General features: G+C 42.7%; 2 protein-coding genes across 4 annotated transcripts in view; one reads left to right on the top strand and one right to left on the bottom strand.

Moving 5' to 3' along the window:
- Positions 1–5: 5 nt before the first annotated feature.
- Positions 6–10,390, bottom strand: chrna2b (cholinergic receptor, nicotinic, alpha 2b (neuronal)). 2 transcript variants are annotated; one of them, XM_035617171.2, is made up of 6 exons: positions 8,814–10,390; positions 5,447–5,598; positions 4,773–4,817; positions 4,480–4,589; positions 2,353–3,520; positions 6–1,881 (listed from the first exon to the last, which is right to left on the bottom strand). In XM_035617171.2, the coding sequence occupies exons 1-6, from the start codon at positions 8,959–8,961 to the stop codon at positions 1,756–1,758; spliced, it is 1,749 nt and encodes a 582-aa protein (XP_035473064.2). In that variant the 5' UTR covers positions 8,962–10,390; the 3' UTR covers positions 6–1,755. The 2 variants fall into 2 exon arrangements, with proteins under 2 accessions (XP_035473064.2, XP_047184461.1); XM_047328505.1 differs by lacking the exon at positions 8,814–10,390 and adding an exon at positions 4,967–5,046 and having other exon boundaries at positions 5,447–5,564.
- A 1,721-nt stretch (positions 10,391–12,111) lies between these two features.
- Positions 12,112–18,874, top strand: part of baalcb (BAALC binder of MAP3K1 and KLF4 b) — a 59,872-nt gene continuing 53,109 nt past the window's right edge. For both annotated transcript variants that reach the window (XM_035617177.2, XM_035617175.2), the window contains exon 1: positions 12,112–12,244. The gene's annotated coding sequence lies outside the window, so the exon portion shown is untranslated. The remainder of the gene's footprint in view (positions 12,245–18,874) is intronic.

Genomic DNA, 18,874 nt, shown 5'->3' with positions numbered 1-18,874 from the left:
CAGACCAAAGGGCCAAACGGATAGATTTTATTATGAGAAGTTATTATAAGTGACTCAGCATTGTGTCAAGAAAAGGTTACCTTCGCTTTAATCCATTTTTTTTTACAAGTGATAGACACAATAAAGGCATAACCTGCACAGCAATGTAATGTGATCACATGCAGGAACTCAAAAAAACATTTGGCTTTTATTTGGAAATTACCACAGTCCTCATAAAAAAGTAATATGAGTCAAATGGCTGTTGAATTGAATTGGCTCGCATGACATTGCACAGGTTCTGCTTTTATTGTGCTCCCTGCCACACATTGTACGTGTCGACATTTTTGTGTGCACCTACAGAATGGCGAATGGCAGACTCATGAATACAAATTCTCCTGTTGTATATTTTTCTTTAAAATGGATAACTAATTGCAAAATGTAATGTCTTCTCATCTTTATCTTGTATGATAGGAACATGGAGAGCATCCTTTTTTGGGGGGGGTCTTAGAAAAACTGAAGACCAACACTAGTTCAACACAATCAAACTGATGTCTTATCAAAATTGAATTGCACTGCTCGTCTTTTGTAACTTAACAGCAGCAGTAAGTAGTTACAGTTGTTGACGTTCCTCGGCCCATGTTGCTGGCACCTCACATCACATAAGAGTCTTCCAGTGGGCTAACCCCAGTGACCTCCAAGAGGGTCAAAAGACCTTTGTTCACAAACACTTCAACAACTCCAAACAAAACCCTGGACATTCCTGCATACACATGAGGGCTGGGAAGGCCGCTACGAACAAACCAACATGTAAATACGACACATCTGGAGTCTGCCGGAGGGATGTTTCTTGTGTTAGCAGCCTCAAGCTAACAGCTCCGAGCCGCACCAGGACCAGTCTCTTCCCACTGCCTGATGTCGAGCCGCTGGCTGCCCCGGTAAGACGCCGAAAATTACTAAATGCTGACTTTTAAATTGTCAAACTACTTAAAAACAAAAAAAAAACCCTTCCAACATTTGTGTAACCACCCGGCACTGTTGCTAGCGCTATACACGACTTAGCTCCCATGTTGTGTTTTTAGCATAACTTAACATGCTAAAGGGGCTATACGCTAACACACTGACGTTTAGCATGCTAACATTAGCTTGTTAACATGCTTATGTTGCTATATGCTAACACACACACACACTAACGTTTAGCATGCTAACATTAGCTTGTTAACATGCTTATGTGGCTATATGCTAACACACACACACACACACACACACACACACACACACACACACACACACACACACTCACACACTAACGTTTAGCATGTAAACATTAGCTTGTTAACATGCTAACGTTAGCATGTGCCAGCCACAGGTGAGACCTGGGGGAGGAAGTTCAGCCGGATGTTGACAGCTGAGTCTGGGGGTATCCTCTCACTGCCCCTGCAGAGACCGTGACCTGGTTTCGTTCGAGACCCGCCGGTGAGAGGGAAATACACGCTGCACATTTTTACTTCCAATTTCTCCTAATCTCGGTTTGGTGGTGTTTAAAAAGAGCTCGTGGCCCCGTGGGACTTTGAGGTGTTTCACAAACTTCAGTCACGCCCCCCAGTGCTGAAGCAGAGTTTAGCTTTAGGTGATTAAAAAGAGTTTAGGTGTTTAGGTGTTTAAAAAAAAAAAAAAATCTCTCTCTCTCTCTCTCTCTCTCTCTCTCTCTCTCTCTCTCTCTCTCTCTCTATATATATATATATATTCAACATTTTATTTTATTTTTTACAAGCGTTGTTAGATCATGCCAGCTAGCCAGGGCGGCAGGAAGAGGCCAATGGTCCCGAGCAGGCACACAATGATGAACATCCACAGGAAGATGCGGTCGATCACCATGGCGACGTACTTCCAATCCTCTTTCACCTGAGTAGAGTGAAGAGCAACAGAGAAAGCATAAATAGTAGCAAATCTGCACATCTTGTCGGAGAAATTCCTGAATTCCTTCGTATTTTTTTCTTTTAGTTAATGTCACCAGATTGAGGTATTTGACCCCACTATACAGTTATGGCAAAGTCGTTGTTTGTACTAAGTTTATTTACAGGCAGATATATTTGTCATGGGGGTGCTGATGAGCTTGAGAGTATCTACTGCACTCTAAAGAATCTTCAAATTACAAGGACTTAACATACATTTACTCGCCAGTTTAGATGTGTGGTTTACATTACAGTACACTGTATGCGTTCATTTACATATTCCTCATACTACAAGGAAAATATACTGTACGTGATTGAAAAGGATGAATCTTTGCAGGTCAGCACTGATACAAATGAATGGTTTATTTAGTTTCAAGTGTTTTAATGATAATAGATGCAGATGACAGATGTTGATACTCACACTGAAGTCAGCATCCTCGGCCCTCAGGTGGTCTGCAATGTAGTGCACCCCTTCCAATGCACGCACAACACTTGGTGAAAGCAGGAATGTTGAGTCTGAAACAGTGTTTTCTACTTTAGTTGGCCGCTGAGTGGGATTGACTCTGGCCCCGGTTAACTGTCTGTTTGTCCCTCCGGCCGCTTCCTGTCGATTCTGGCTGTTCTGTGGGGTTTTCTTCTGCGGCGGAGGAGTCGTCCCTGGAGGTCTGGGCGAAGGCGGACGGAAGGAAAAATAAGATGTCAGTGTTCCAAGCTCTAAATCCTCATAACAGCTTCTGTCGGGGTCCTCCAGCACGGTACCGTCTCTCAACCAGTTTGCCGAGGTGCTGAGGCAGTTGCCTGATTTGTATCCAGCTATCCGGGCCTGCCGCCGCTCAGCAGCTGTCTCCTGCTGGAGCAGCAACAGCCTGCGTCGCCGTGCGTCTGGCGCAGGCCGTCGCATGAACAGCCAGCGTGGGATCATGTCCAGGAACACAGAGTGGACCCAGCGGGGCATCTTGTGAGTGCTGGGGGACCGATGGTGCACATTGAGCACAAAGACGGTGATGACGATGGACAGGGTGACGAAAATCATGGTGAAGAGGAGATACTCGCCAATGAGAGGGATTACCAGGGATGTGGACGGTATGATCTCTGTGATGAGGAGAAGGAAGACGGTGAGGGACAGTAGCACAGAGATGCACAGGGTGATCTTCTCACCGCAGTCTGAGGGCAGATAGAAAACCAAGACAGTGAGGCAAGAGATCAGCAAGCAGGGGATGATGAGGTTGATGGTGTAAAACAAGGGAAGCCTTCGGATGATGAAGAAGTAGGTGATGTCCGGGTAGATCTCATGGCAGCAGTCGTATTTCTTTGTATTGTATGTTCCCACAGCATTGATGATGGCCCATTCACCGCTCTCCCAGTAGTTGTTGAGATCCACCGTGTTCTCAATACGCTCCAGGTCAATCTTTGCCTTGTCATAGGTCCAAGAGCCAAACTTCATTTTGCAGTTCTGTTGATCAAATGGGAAGAAGGTGACGTCGATGCTGCAGGAGCTCTTGTATATGGCAGGTGGGACCCAGCGGATTTTACCCGTGTGGAACAGGTGGGCTTTCGTCATGTGAGTCACGGCAAACTCGCCGTCGGCACTGGAAAATCGGAAGTCGTCATGTGAGTACAGTATGAGACCCCCAGGTTTAAATATCTGAGAACAAAGGCTAAAATAGCAGATAAACAATCACATCCTGCACTGTGTGAAGTCCTGCTACCCTCCCCTCCCCCTTGTTCATTTTAGAAACCATCCAGTGAAAAAGTGTTATGATCTCCCCAATTGTAGTTTGCCGATTAAAACGTCAGCCGACGACTTAATGACAAGTCCTTACCATTCCATCAGTCTCACACCTTTTTTTAAAATTACACTTACAGATTGCGATTACACAGGCTCGACTGAGCAGAACTCCCATTATCAACCTCCTCTGTTTAATCTCCATGAGATAGGAGAAGGGATACGATTATCAATAGTGGAGAATTTCACAGTACAGTAGATTTCACACTTAAGCAAAACATGCGTATAGGTTGACTACATTTTTAACACAAATTAACTGCATCAATATTAGTCGTCGTAGTAGTTACAGAGGCAGAAAAAGTATTGTATGCTATTTGTAAATTTAAAATGACCAGGTATAGAACAAAGGAGCAGATGTATTTTTGAAGCCAGTAGATGGCGCCATCCTCCTTCCCTATTTCATTCAGTCACCAGGCATCTATTAGAACCAGAGGTATCAGTGTGATGGATCTAATTGTTGCTTTTTCATTGTAATAGACATAAATAGTTGCCATGACCTGATCATGAAACCTTGTAAATACAGTGCTAATGTTGAGCAAAGCTGTAAAGATTAGGCAGTTAATCAATTAGTTAATAGACATGATTCCCATGATTCTTGAATGTGATAACTAGTATATTTGCTTTGTTTTCAATGATTTTAAACTGAATATCTGCAAAATTCTCCAGAATAAACCTTTAATCAGTGAATAAACAGAATAATCAGGAGTTCGTGCGGCCTTAGTTTTAAGGTTTGTTAGTTCTTACTACACTCATCCCACTGACTTGTTGTAGAGGACGATGTCTGGAACCCATATGAGCTCCGATGGCACTCTGATGGACGTCACATTGTCGTAGTCAGACGGTCTCCAGCGAAGCTTGTAGTCGTTCCACTCCTGGCAGATACAAACAACAGGGATGATTTTTTTTGGTGCTGTGATCCTTTAATAGTCACACCAGTCGATTCAGTTCTTCACAAACCTTGTCAAATGTCACATCTTTAATACTTTATACAAGCATATCCCCTCTTTTTGAAAGAAAAAAAAACATGAAACATAGACACTTTTTTTTTTCCTAACCTGTTTAAGCCACACGTTGGTTGTCATCATCTGGTTCTTCTCATCCTAGTTGACAGACAGACGGAGAGAGGGACAGAGACGTTAGAGTTACGTCTGTCAGTTCGAGGTGCAGAACAGAAGAGTATATGTGTTTGAGAGGTTTCTGGAGGATTGTCAAAGCTGACCCAAATATAGCTCGCAGCAAGTTCACTAACTTGATGGCTGCACTTGATGGTGAACAGCTTTTGCTGTGACGGAGGTGCCTAATGTAGTTTTCCAAAGTTTGTTTTTGTTACTGTATGTAAGAAAAGCCAAAACATGAATATAACCCCCCCCCCCCACATAAATCAAACTTGCTTTAGGTACAGGGTCAACAATTGGGTATTAATTGTACTTATTAAAAATTCTATGGATAGGTTATTGCTCTTCAAAACCAAAACTCTGTCTGCTACTCAGTTTGACCTTGAAACATGTGCCACTTTGTTTTCCATCATGAATCCAAATTTCATCAAAGGGGTTTTCTATGGTGCCCCGGAGAGCGCATAACTCTGCAAAAAATGAATGCAAGTGAAGACAACCAAGGAAAGATGGCAACTAAACCAAAAAGAACATGTATTTAGAGATTACAAATCTGTGAATGTTTTTTTTCTTCCTTTTTTGACATGCTGTTAAACAGTCCACCCTTCAAGACTCACCACGTCAATGAGCTGAGCTATGGACAGTCCAAACTTGACAATGACCACGTCGGAGATGTTCGGCACAGGTCTCGACCACTTGTTGTAACCGGCGAACAGCGTCTTGAAGAGGTCGTCCTCGGCGTGCGTGTGCGTCTTGTCATAGCAAAGAGCTGTGGAAACATTATTTCCAACAATTAAAACAATTGTCTCTGTTCGGATTTTTCAGAAGACAAATACAATACAAAAATGTATGTAATTTATAAATCAGTCAGACTCACTCAGTGTTCCACACGGATGAAATTTCACCCTTCATCTTTTTAATTTAAGATTTAAATGTGAAGTTAATAAAAACAAAATATTTATTGTAACCAATTCTCTTGGAAATACAATATAGAGTTTCTCCAACATCTAAATTGGTTAATAAGACTTTTAGTTTAACTTGTGGCCTTGTTTTCTTGGCATTCAACAGTTGATACTTGATGGTGTAATATATAAGAGGACAGAAGTGAGGGAGTTGAACACATCATATCCATGTTCTCTGCCCTAATCCTCACTTAAAAAACAGCAGTAAATCAGGCTGGGGTGATGATGTAGCTTTTGGGAGTGAGGATGAGTGTCGAGAACATCTTATATTTATGCGTCTTATCGATTTTTCTGCTTCTTGGCAAATTTTTTTGTTCTCTTGATCGGGGACCCCGTGAGGGTCGCCTGCTAAAATTTGAGCAGGTGGAGCCTGGGGAAGTATCTCCTCTCCCTGTGACACCAACATTATTTCAACAGTACCTCTCTCTTAATCTTCTTAGGTGTTATTGTTATGTGCATGTGGCTGCACTGCGAGAGTGGGCTTATTCAAGTAGACGTTGTATGTGCAGTCCAGACAGGTTTATGCACGAGCTCGATCTGAGTCACCGTGTTGTTTCCTCTGCAGAATGAACAGCATGGATTTAGACAGGAATCCCCTCCCTCTGGGATTACAGCTTCCACCTTCATCGGCGTCGTCAGAGTCAATTACACACATCGTTTCTCGCTAGTGTTAAGTGGAGGTGAGCTAATTCCTCCGCAGCGGAGGGTGTTTATTGTCGAGCTGCCTGTCACTCTGTTCCAACCGATGCACGAATCAATTAACTGACACTTTTCACTTGAGTGACGATGTGTTTGCACCTGTTTTAAACTACAGCCGATAACCGGCTCTGGATTTTTGGAACCTGTATTCGTTTTTCTGAAGAATTGTGACCAAGATATCTCAGCGTTATGACAAACATAAAACAAAAAAAAATGGTGGTACTTTTTCCCAACTACTTGAAATATATATTTGGCATAACTGTACTGGAGTTACGTGTTACCAGTCAGTTGATATATGCAGACAATGATACAGCAGTGCTGAACTAATATCAGCAGATCTGTCGGGCAGACTTTGGTGTGTACAATATGTGGACCTGCATTAGTCATTGATTCGAAAAGAAGCATACTCACTTTATACTATTGCTTTTACTCCCTATATTTTTGTAAAATTAAGGCCTTTGTTTATAACTACATGATTACATTTAATCTACCAGGGTGGCCAAGAAGAACCTATGTGTGGGAAATGCTTCGGTAATCATTTACATAAATGATTTATAGAAATGTGGAAACATCACATGTTAAAACCAAACCTCCAAAAATCAACACAAAAGAAATCCGTTGAGATTCTAATGGGTTTACATGCCATTAACACCCCCACTCCCCCTTGTAGCTTTTTTTGGTGTCACAAGGGTGTACCGCAGCCCAATGACATGTGCTCACATCAAGGATCCCAAAATGAGACCCTGGACCACCTGCGTCTAGGCAGCAGTCATGGTCGATTAGCCATGGCCACATCATTGCCTGTCCATGGGTGAGTTGTAGTTCTGAAGCCAACAATGACAAGTCCTTACAACCAACAAGTGTAGGACAGTCGAGTGGAGGGAAGCCAGGATCGTCCAGTGCACGATGCAGCGCAAAGCTAACAGAAGGATTCATGCAAATCTTCTTAAATTATTAATTGTGCCTTGTTAACTGCTAGACTTGCAACATGCAACACTGGAGAACGTTCATCCATATGGCAATTTTGTCTTAAAAAGAATCATGTTTGCGGGGTTCTACGGCAAAAATATTTCAGGACTATTACATATTAGACATGATAAATAGTGTGAGAATTCACTGTTATTTTGCCCAAGGTACACTTGGGCTCGTCTCCCGCAAACATGAACTAATTTCTATCTGGCAAAGGAGCGTGCACCAGAGACTTCTTATCTGCTCTCTCGACAGTCGGGGCGGTTCATGCTCATCTGTGTGTGCATCTGGGAAGGACCAGATGTGGGGGGGTGGGGGGGCTTTGAGAAGGGCTCTTGGGTGCCATAGATCAAAGCCTCCTGCCAGCCAGAGACTTGAGATGACAGCTCCAGCACACCGGGGCCGTGGATGTTGGACCGTGGCCAGGCCCCTTGGCGAGGGTGTATAAAACATTGACCAGTTTGGATCATCGAGTCAGCAGCTTCTCAGGCCAGAGGCACTCTTGGGGAAATTGGGCTGTCAGATACTGAGTTCAGATAAAAGTTCAGTAAATTAAAAAAAAAACATGCAACAATTTCCTGTGAGTTGACTAACACTGCAGGGCTCCAGTGGGAAAAGCTGAACCTTGTCAGCGGCATTAGGAGAAGTACTGGCATGAGAGCAAGTAGCAGCACCAGTTGAGTGTTGGAGCATGTAGAGATGGAGCGAGAGGATAAAGGCTGTGTTACTAGTTTATGCACAAAATCCTGACTTGCATTGGGGTCAAAGTCCATGTCTGCGCAAAGCTCCTGAATCGACTTCCAAATACAGAACTGCCCCAACTTCCTCTGTCGAGCTTCAAGTGTCTTCTGTCTAAATACGACACCTGTTGTGTATTATGAAATATTATGGGGATTTAAATATTTTATTTGAGAAGGACAGTGCTTCTCTTTGACTATCTCTGAATTAGTGTGGCCAAGGACAAGGGATAATGAATTTACTCTGCCGTGGAAGAGAAACATAGAGGTTTTTTACAACATGGAGATAATCACATTTATGCTGAGTGAGTGACAATATAAATCTCTGTGTCACACACAATACTTTTTGCGAATTTGACTTTAGAAGAGCTTCATGGGACTTGTATGAAGATTGAAATGCGGGCTACTACTTATTGGTCTAGGGACCATTTTCATTTTAAGTTTATTACTTGGTAAAATGCAGCACTCGCATCAACACAGAATTGGCACAATGCTCCGTTCCCACCTCCCCCTCGTGTTGCTCATGTTGTCACCACGTCAACGCACTTTTTGTCACACTTTTGGCGAACGACGCGCGGAAAACCCAGAGGAAACGTTTTAAAAAAAAGTAAACTGACCTGAGTGAGCGAGCAGGAGCGACCACACGACAGCCGTCCTCGGCGAGAACAGGTGGTCGTGTCCCATTTTGTTCGCCGGCGGTGGCGAGCAGGAGTCCGACTTCCCTCCCGGAGATGTTTCCGTTACCGTGGGAGCGGAACCCGTCATCCTCGCAGCGCGGGCGGCATGTCCGCTCAACTTGTGCGCTGCCGCTCCCACATGGAGAAAAAACACCTTGTTTCTTTCTTCTCCCCCTCTATCTGTGGGCGGGGGGGGAGTTCAGGAGATAGTCTGGCTGGAGAACTTTGCCGTCTTTTTCCACCCGAGGCTCAGCATCGACAGACGCGTCGCCCAGGCTGCTCACTCTGCGCGCCGGCGGCTGCTGCACCCTCGGTTTTACGCGCACTGAGCCGGAGAGCTGTCCGTCACTCGGTGCTGAATCGCGGCGCAACACTGAAGAACTACTGTACATGTGGGTTATTGTTTACAGACTGTAAGTACCAGTGTCATGAAGCTGCCCGCACAAGCCTGGACATTAAATCATAGGAACGATTCTGCTGCGTAATGGATCAGCGTATCCACCTTTTAGCGCAGCGTGCCAAGGATTTACGCACAATCTAAGACTTTGATGGCCATTATAATTCTTTTGATATAGTTATCCCCCATGATTAGAAGCTTTCTCAAAGACCTCTATGGTTCATTATAGGTCCGCAGAGCTGCATCATGCTCCCTGAGAAGACACAGCCACATCTGAGTATTTCTCATCTTTCCTCTTGTAGGCTTCTATTGACAGTCCCTCCTCCTGTCTCCCTTTTGCTGCTCACACACGCGCGCACACACACGCGCACACACACACACACACACACACACACACACACACACACACACACACACACACACACACACACTCACTCACACTGGATTCACTTTCACAGTTGTAACTTGCATGGGACTTGAGCCTGTTTGCTCCAAAAGAGTGAAGACTGACTATTGATTGATTTAATTGAATATTAAATGAAGAGTGTGGGATGTCCCTCATGAAAACAGCTAGAGGGCAGACTAGTTGAATGAATGTGCTTTAGCCCCCCCCCCAAAAAAAAAAACTGAAGAAAAGGAAATACAAAAATTGAGAGTGTTTTGAGTAGAAGCTGTGCACACATGACACCCATGCCAACAGAAAGCTTTAGAAAAAAATTGCCTGATTTGTTATTTGTTGCTCTTTACAGGAACATACATATATCATATCATGCATAGCACTAATTCATATTATTACAAATTTCATTGATGCCAATATCAAAGCATTCCCTCTCATGAGCCATGCAGGGTTAAAGAGAGAAGAATTGCGATGAATAGTGGCACTAGACACAGAGCTAAAGCTTTACGCTCAGATTTGCCAATCAAAAAAACCCACATAAATCTGCATGGATTCGTGAACAATGTGCATATTCAGAGTTTCTCTGTTTTAAGAGCTTATAACATGCTCATTTCTTCCGAATGACAGGAACCGTCTAATCGTTTATACAATTTCTTGCCCCACAGCCACAGTTTGCGTAGTTTTTCTCTGAACAACATCTATCCTACTGTAAAAAAGCTCTATTCGTTGCAGTCTTCTCTATTCTTGTTGCAAAAACAAAATCTCCATTGAAGCACACAAGTCATCTTAAGTGTGTCCTGGCCTCCATCCCCAACCTTGAACCAGATGGCCGCTTCCTCTGGAGAAGTCCAACAGAGTCATTATGTCTGGCCTCTGAAGGCCAATCTGGTTTGATCCATAAACACTCAACTCGACTCAAAGCTAAAACCACATACTGTTCCCATGTTTGACCTCGCAAATTATGGCTGGATGGAAAATAATAGGCTCGATTTTCTTTCACTATTCACATGGTGTCAACCTTCCAACCTTCTTTTTTGTTGAGTCTTACCAACAATGTAATGGCTGACCTTGAGAAATTGTTTCTCGTGTGTTTGTGTGTTTGTGTGTAAACATGGTTTTTTTGTAAACTTTTCAACACTTCTTTAGTGATGTCTTTTGACGATGTCTTTCAGCTGCTTGGTGAACGAGGCTTGCAGGGCCTGCGATGAGATCTCGAGCCTGTCGGCGATGCCCGCTGCAGCGCGAAGCATGTCTTCAAAAGCCGAGGACTCTGCTTGGATTCTGCTCCCGAAGACCCGACAATCACCAGGTGGAGTGGAGTGTTGGGGAGGGAGAACCGGCAGGCAGATGTGGAGAAAAGATTGAGTAAGTGAAAGAAGATCTGAGGACATTATACACACTAGAAGTGGGGTAATACATATGGTAGCTCTTACAGTGGGTTATGTAATGGAAAAGACTGTAAAGGGAAAGATAATCATATATAATGCTGAAGGAATCACAAACATTAAGGCGCGAATCAGGCAACAAGAGGGAGAGGGACATTTTGCAAAAGAAAAATAGAACTATAGAAAGAAATATTTTACTCAACTAATTTTTGGTCAACTCAATCTTTGGCTATGAAGGTGCAATGGCCCCGAAAATGTTGTTGATTAACTTTCTGTTGATGGATGAATCAATGTCCATCTCTGCCTCCACTGAATGCTAAATTCATCACGGTGGATGAAGATGCTTTGTTGGTGCACAGACCCGATGCTCACCAGACAGTGTAGTCCGTGGTCATGAGGTGCCTGACACGCACTGATAAAGTCTGGCTGACTAATTTCAGTCATGGGGGAGATGAGCCACCAAAAAATGTAGCTTTGAACTGTCTGAACTCCTTTTCCTGCCATCGTTTTAACACAGACCTTCCCCCAGGACACCAACAAACACGCTGATCCTTTTTAGCAGACTTCTCTACCTTTCAGCCATTGACTTTATGGAGCAAAGCACAGACATTTAATTCCCTGCACTCACTTCTGCATCCCAGCGAGGGCGTCCAACACGTCTCCCTCCAGCTGCTCTTCTAGGTCGTCCTCTGCTTTCTCTACCACCTCGTGGCATCTCTCGTGGTCCTCCTGGATGCCAACGATACTTTCCTTGATCACGTCCTCGTAGCTCTGATCTCCCAGCTCTGCCGCCACGAACTGCACCAAGATCTCCATCACAGCTCCGTTTCCGTGCTGGATGGCCCGCAGGTAGGCCAGCTCCTCTTTCTGCGCCTTTAGCCTTCGAGCTGACGAAGGGTTAGTGCTGAAGTGGACGGAGCACTTGTCTGGTTGGGGCTCAAAGTGCAGCGCAGGTGAGGGTGATGGTGGGAATGCTGCTGATGTGTTCCAGTAACGGCTGTTTTCCATCCTCACATGCTCATCACCAGCTGCCTGTGATGTGTCACTGGTGGCCATTATGGCAGAGTAATTGTCAAAGCCTGAGCCCCAATCACCATCCCCACTTTGGCAGAGCGTCGGGGTTGCCATGGATACCCAGGCCAAGATTAAGGGCATCCAACATAGCCACATGGTGACCTGGAAAGAGGAGTAGGTGAGTAACTGGTAATAACTTCTATGATGCGTTTTAACCATAAACGACAGTTTACAGTAAAAATATTTAACGTAGATATGATTTCTTAGAAAATTAAAAATTGAGATAGTCAAATTCAGATGTTAAAATAAGTTGATTGAATTATTTTATGTTCTGTCCAGTGAAGAAGTATACTCTGTACTGTTTATAAAGGGACGTAGTCACTGGGTCTGGAAAATGAAGCCAATTACATTACAATTATCAAGGTATTATATAATTCTGTGGTATATTTAAATGTCAATGTTAAGTTATTTCAATCTCACAATGAGGTATTCTCATCTAATTATTACATGCTTTAAATAAAGTCCACATGGCAACATCTGTTAATGTGCTTTTCGAGAGCGAATACACGCTCTCACACGTTTTACAGCATTGGTGACGTAAAAGTGTTGCACAAAGTTGTGTGCTGCTTGAGTTGTGGTTATATACTGAACAACGCCTCATGCTCTGTGGCCTGGTAATGGCCTAGTGGACGCATGAGTTGTGTCCCGCTAGTGCTGTAAAAGCTGACATAGCCCATTGCAGCGGCGTTTGTGTTGTTTCTTTGTATCTGGCTTTGTTGTCTAGTATTCCCTCAAAACATCCACTCGTCTCGTAAATCCCTACAACGCATGAGAGTCGGAGCTTTTGAAAAATGTCCAACACTGGGTGGGATGTCATCCCACAGGTTTTGTTTTTCTCTCTCAAATCATTCGCCCCTCGTCTGTAGGTGTTAGTGCTCAGTCAGATGGCGACGGTGTCACTTTAGTTTCACCACACTGCAGACTCCCATTCATGCATCCCCCTCCTCTGCATCTGGAAATATGTTTAAAAACCTGTAACAGGCGTGTGAGGTGGAGGTACACTGCAGGGCTCTTTCTGCTGTCAGAGCACATTTGGTTTCAGTTCGCTTTCGCAGCAGCCCTGAAACTATTTCAACTTCTCACAGCTCAACTGAACATTTGAGTTGGTCGAATTGAACGTGTGCTGTTGAGAAGCGCAGAATGATTGCCCAATCACGCTCGCGACTAGAACTGGAACGGACACCGTAAAATTTTCTATTTATTTTAAGATGAGTTGCGGTGTGGTGGCACAAACCCATAAAACGACCAACTGTTGGCTGCTCTCCACATCGCTCCCTCTGTTTCTGATTACTTGAGATGGTGAACTCACTTACTGTATGTTGCAGCGGCTGTAAGAGGAGTAGTTAACAGAAACCCTCAAACCAACCAAGGACCCTTCACCGGGATATTATTGTAATAAGATTGGTAATTTCTTTTTAGTGACATGTGTCGTAACGTACAGGCTGATATCATCCAGTGGAAAAAAAGAGGTTTGGTGAGATTCGCCGGAGGTGACACCAGTCAGGGTCAGAGTATGCTTTAGATCTGTATCAGTTAACATCTCACACTTTATGAATGGGGTTCATTCCTGGGGCAGTTTGAATATAACAGATATTATTTACTTGTGAGGATTTGCAAAACAGCCTGGCACTAGAATAGATATCTTTCTAAAATTGCCACTCATATATTGTGGTGGATGTGAGGAAATCTGAATTTTATATTTAACTAATTCAGAAATGTATTAACAAGTTCCAGAGAGCACATCTGTAGGTCAATTCAGTGTAAAACCTGTCTAAGGCAAACGATTTCATGAATGGCGTGTTCATCTTCAAAAACATTTCAGGCGCCTTGATTGGCGAGCCAAAACTTTATATCAGTCTGGGGTTTTTACTGCACTTGTTTGGACTTTGATGAATCAAAACTTCACATGTCAAGCCTAATGACAGAATATACAGCCAAATGGAAATGTAATTCATCTCTCAGTGTAACTTTATTGTCTCTGTGTTCAATTATCATGGCAGCAGTAAAAAGCAAAAGTCAAAGGACATTCGGTGACATTAATTCAGTCTCTGAAAGGCCTGTTAACTGGAAGCACACATGCTCCTCTCAGTACCAAGATTGGCAGGAGCAGTTTCCTTTGTCTTTATGTCTGCAGAGTTTCCACGCTGGCGTCTTACGGTTTGCCTGAAACACTGTTTGTGTTAGACCCTCTGTGGCCTCCCGTGACCTTTTTTGGCTTCTCTCTGACGGCTCTGTCATCGTGAAGTGGTTTTTATAGGCTGACTTGTCATTCGGCTTTAAATAGCAGGAGCTCGCCTGAAGGAAAAGCAGTTACACATTTCTTGTTCGCAAGCTTAAAAGAAAAGACAGACAACATCCTTCTCCAGTAGTTCTTCTTTGAGTAGTCCATTGATTAATGAATGACTGATTTTTGTAGCTGATTCTTTTACTGTGCAACTCTAACTCGAATGAACTCTGACACAGTTGTTTTCAGTTGGATTCTCGGAAAAACTTAAAGAAACAATTCAAAACATTTGCTGAGACCACTGATGGTACTGCAGCAGCATTAAAACAATGCAACTGTTGTATTTATTCAATAAACACCAACAACTTACAGTTATTACAATTATCATTTAATCTTCCAAAAGTGTTGTGATTAGTTCTTGTCAGGATTTCTTAAAGCCAGAGGTGATGTCTTTAAGGTGCTAAGAGCTAAATGATTTTCAATGTTCAGTCACAAAGGACAGAGAAAGCAGGAAATTAAACAATTGTGTTTGGCATTTGACCTTGGAAGTGATTTATGCAATTTATCAGTTATCAAAGTAGTCACTGAATTTATGAATTAATGTGGTAGGATATTTCAGAGGAGGAATTTATGAGTCATGTACGTTGTATAGCTCTTTAGATGACATGGGCTGTCGACCTTTGTGAATTTGATATTCATGCCTATCGTACTCCTGTCTGCTCCCTGTCTGCAGCCCGGCCTTGTGGCCTCTCCTGTTAGTGTGAACAGGTGTGTTTCACAGGTATCACAACTCAATGTTGCTATGACAACAATACTCAACAATATAGAAAGGCTTCATAGGTTCTATCTTTATATACAGGTATAATGATAGAGAATGAAAACATGGCAGCATAAAAATTGGAAATACAGTGGAGACATGTTTGCACACACACACACACACACACGCACACGCACTTATACAAAAAACTATATTTGGACTATTTTTTTGGACAAATGTCACTTTCATCAATAGCAGTATTTTAAATATGTATAAATCCCATAAATGTACACTTCAGAGTGGATTGTTCTGTTTTACCAGGTGAGAAAACCTAATTTTACCATTAAACTGTAACTTAACTAAAAGTTTCCTAAATCCAGAAAACAAACTTACCCCAACTCCAGTGACTTTTTCACAGCTTAAAACGACTCAAAAGGTCCGGGACGACTTCTCACAGGCACAGAGAACAAATACTCTCTCAGTTTCCTTTCTCTTCATGCCAGGGGAAAAAATGTAGACACACACACACACACACACACAGACAGTTAAGGTTTGGCTGGAGAGTGTGGTCTTCTGTGTGCCCCTCTCTTGTTGGGAGGAGGGTGGTAGGGAATGGGGGTGTTTGTACAAAAGGCTGAAACTGAATGATCTCTTTCTCTGCAGTGGAAAGAGGGGCAGGCAGAAGGAGGGGTGAAGACGGGGTGTAATCTGCTTCACATCTGTGGGCTCTGTTGAGGGAAAGAGGAAGCATGAGGTATGGGGGGAAATGTTGTTGTTTCTTTCTTTTTTTTGAGACCATGCACCCATGACGGCTGAGGGCAACCAAGTGAGCCAGATCAAATGATTCATGATACCTGCTGGAGAAACAAAGTTTCACCGGAGGCTGAATTTTAAAGATCTATGATCTAATCAGTAACCAAGATATAACAACACTGACAGGTCTCTAGCACAGTTTATCGTATCTAGAAAGAGGATTATATTCAGTTTACGTCATGGATGATCACATATCTGATGCAGACATGCCGTCATCACATTCTCAGTGCTGTTGTTTTTAAAAGGACACATGGTATTTACTTTTTGAGTTGCCTTTGTCCCTTTAAGCCACATAAATTGCCTGTACATTAGTTCTAGCTCGGCCAAAAAACATGAACACTTTATGAGACCACATGGTGAAATCAAACAAAATGTCTGACGGCTGGTCATCGCTTAACCGCTCTTAAATATTTTTGTATCGTCTCTGGTGTCTCAAAGATCTCATCAGGAAATAACTAATCATTATAGTTGAGACTTAACTCATATGGTTACCAAATTATTTATATAAATATGCTGTGTGTGCTTATACAGATTCCTAATAAGGAATTCCATAATCCATGACAGGTCATGGCCAGAAGATGGACTTCTCAGTGGTTTTAATTCTGAGAGCTTTCTAAAATCACATATTTACTATCATAAACCATGTTGTTGGTCAATTTTGCAGGTACATTTTAGCTAAATAAAACACCACTAATTCCTGTTGATCTCGCTCATGACACAAACAGAATAACCCTTGTCATTAGAAAAATCAGATGTAAACTTTTCACTAAAAAGTTTAAATTGTATTAGTTGAACATTTCTTACTGTAACATTCCAAAAAAAGATTAAACAAAACATGTTCTCCTCATATTGCGTCAGGCCAGATGGTCTTGTCAAACATCACAGTGTTAAGTGCCCTCAGCCATGTTTGGACATGCATGTACATGTAGCATGTCCAAGACGCTCTGCCTTTCCTGAAAGGACAGGAAGGCTCCAGATGGGAGCTGTTTTTCACACACTCCGTGTCACATAACTGACAGCGAAGTCCTTGACATTCGCAATGAATGTTGCATGACGTGGGCAATGGAATGCAGCCGCCTTCATTACAAGGATAAGAAAAAAATGTCTCAGAGATAGCTCTTTGAATTGTATGAATACAAGGTGAAAATCCGTTCATCCACAAGGGAAAAGGGGTTTAAGGGGTAAAAGTAGAAATTTGAACTTCATGTCTTAAAATCTCACCATGATTTGCTTGTAGACAGATACATACAATCATCCCTCTAGTAATTTTCTGTATGAAGAAATAGCACTGTCATCTTACTTAGCTTATTTGACATATTTTAGAAAAAATTGTGGTTTTCCTCGTGTAAAAATATTCCAACCGAATTAATCCATATTTGTAACAACGCTTAGTCCCCAAGCTTCTTCTTCCTCCAGCCTCGCCCAGTCCCATATTCAAACCATATGATAACTATGTAATTTAAATTGGAAGCTAGATATGAATCCACACAGCAATGCTCCAGAGTGTTTGGAAAATACATAGTAGATTAGACTGTGACCGTGAATCCACTCACCAAGAAACTGTTTCAGCATTTTGTAATTGACCAGCAACTCGTGTACCCCAAGGGCTGTTATTGACCAAGGCCAAGGACTCCGTGCTCGCTGCAGCCACTTATCCACAGCAGAGTGCCTGCAATGAGCGACACAGTGTGCTGGTGCTGATAAACTCTGCTAATCCACTCTGGGACCCAAACACGGTTCAAGCTTTTCTTAGTGCTCAGAACCAGTGTGCTCAGCCACTTTAGCCGTGTTTCCCCTTTGCAGCAATAGATGTGGGAGCTTTGGGAGTAAGAGCCAGGCATTTGTGATAACGTTCCCTTTTTTTCAATCTATAACATGTCAAATTGTGCGCAACAATTAATAAATCTGTCGCTGCAAATGTTCTATGAAGTTTAGGGCTGCTGCAGGTCGATGTTCTGTAACACTGACAAATATCTTTTCTTAGGGCGGTGACACTCCAGGCTGACCTTAAATAACTAGCACCAACAAAAGCCCACTAAGAAATTCGCACTTGAACACCCCTCAAAGCAGCCTGCGGCCAACATACATGTTCATTCTGACATGTCTGTGCCTGCATGAGGCAAAAAAAGCACAGAAGGATAAGCAAAACAAACTGTACCCTATGTCATTAAAATGTCTGTTCAGAATAGGAATTAAGAATATCTTTTAAAAAGAGGAATTTAAATGACATGGAACTACTTCTCTCACGCATCTTCTGCCTTTTTCAACTTGATTACACACTTTTCTATCAGTGGACAATTTTACTCTGATAATGTGAATTATTCCATCCAGAGAAATCTCACTGTATTTCTTATTGGCTCTTTATACTGCAGCTCTAAGACGTCATCGCAGCCTTCAGGACTGACTCCCTGAATCTGACTGAGCAAATAGACTCTAATGTGGGTGCTTCACATTTCCAAAATGAGATTATACATGCCTATTGTACTTCCTTGCCTTGATTAAATCCTGCTCTGGCAGCACAGGGATTTTGTAAAATAACCACACCAGCCCTTTGTGTTTGTTTTTCCGTTTTTTGCAATGGAGCTTGTGTTGGAGAAGGTGATATCCCTGAGATTTTGTGGATCACTGTGATTTCAAATAAAACCTTTCTCATCATGGGCCTGGATTAGAACGAAAGAGAATTTTGATGCGACACCATCTGCCTTTACACACAGCTAAGTCAAATACAACAGCCCGTTGATAGATCTGACCTTCATGTGGGTTATAATGTTCATTTTGCGAGATGCGTCAAATCAAGGGGATGATCATTTCAGAGGCTGCAGTTTGTAGTGCTGTTTAAATGCATTATACTGGCAGGTATTTCATTCATTTGTTTCACCTCACTAATATAAATTTCTTATAAATGAGCAACTGAATGTTTATCCAATCTGCCGGCCGGGACTCTGCAGATTCTG

This window comes from Scophthalmus maximus, chromosome 18 (assembly GCF_022379125.1).
Source record: "Scophthalmus maximus strain ysfricsl-2021 chromosome 18, ASM2237912v1, whole genome shotgun sequence".
In the NCBI taxonomy this organism is placed as follows: domain Eukaryota; kingdom Metazoa; phylum Chordata; class Actinopteri; order Pleuronectiformes; family Scophthalmidae; genus Scophthalmus; species Scophthalmus maximus.
The sequence above is the reverse complement of the archived record's forward strand: the minus strand, read 5'-3'. Positions and strand labels throughout refer to the sequence as shown.

Bases quoted from the DNA above. Each gene is read 5' to 3' on its own strand.
- chrna2b (XM_035617171.2), bottom strand. From the start codon at position 8,961: ATGACGGGTTCCGCTCCCACGGTAACGGAAACATCTCCGGGAGGGAAG. The intron at 3,521-4,479 runs GTCAGTGGGATG...CCGATTTTCCAG, and splicing joins GACATCGTCCTCTACAACAA to TGCCGACGGCGAGTTTGCCG. The intron at 1,882-2,352 runs GTGAGTATCAAC...CACTCTACTCAG, and splicing joins CCGAGGATGCTGACTTCAGT to GTGAAAGAGGATTGGAAGTA.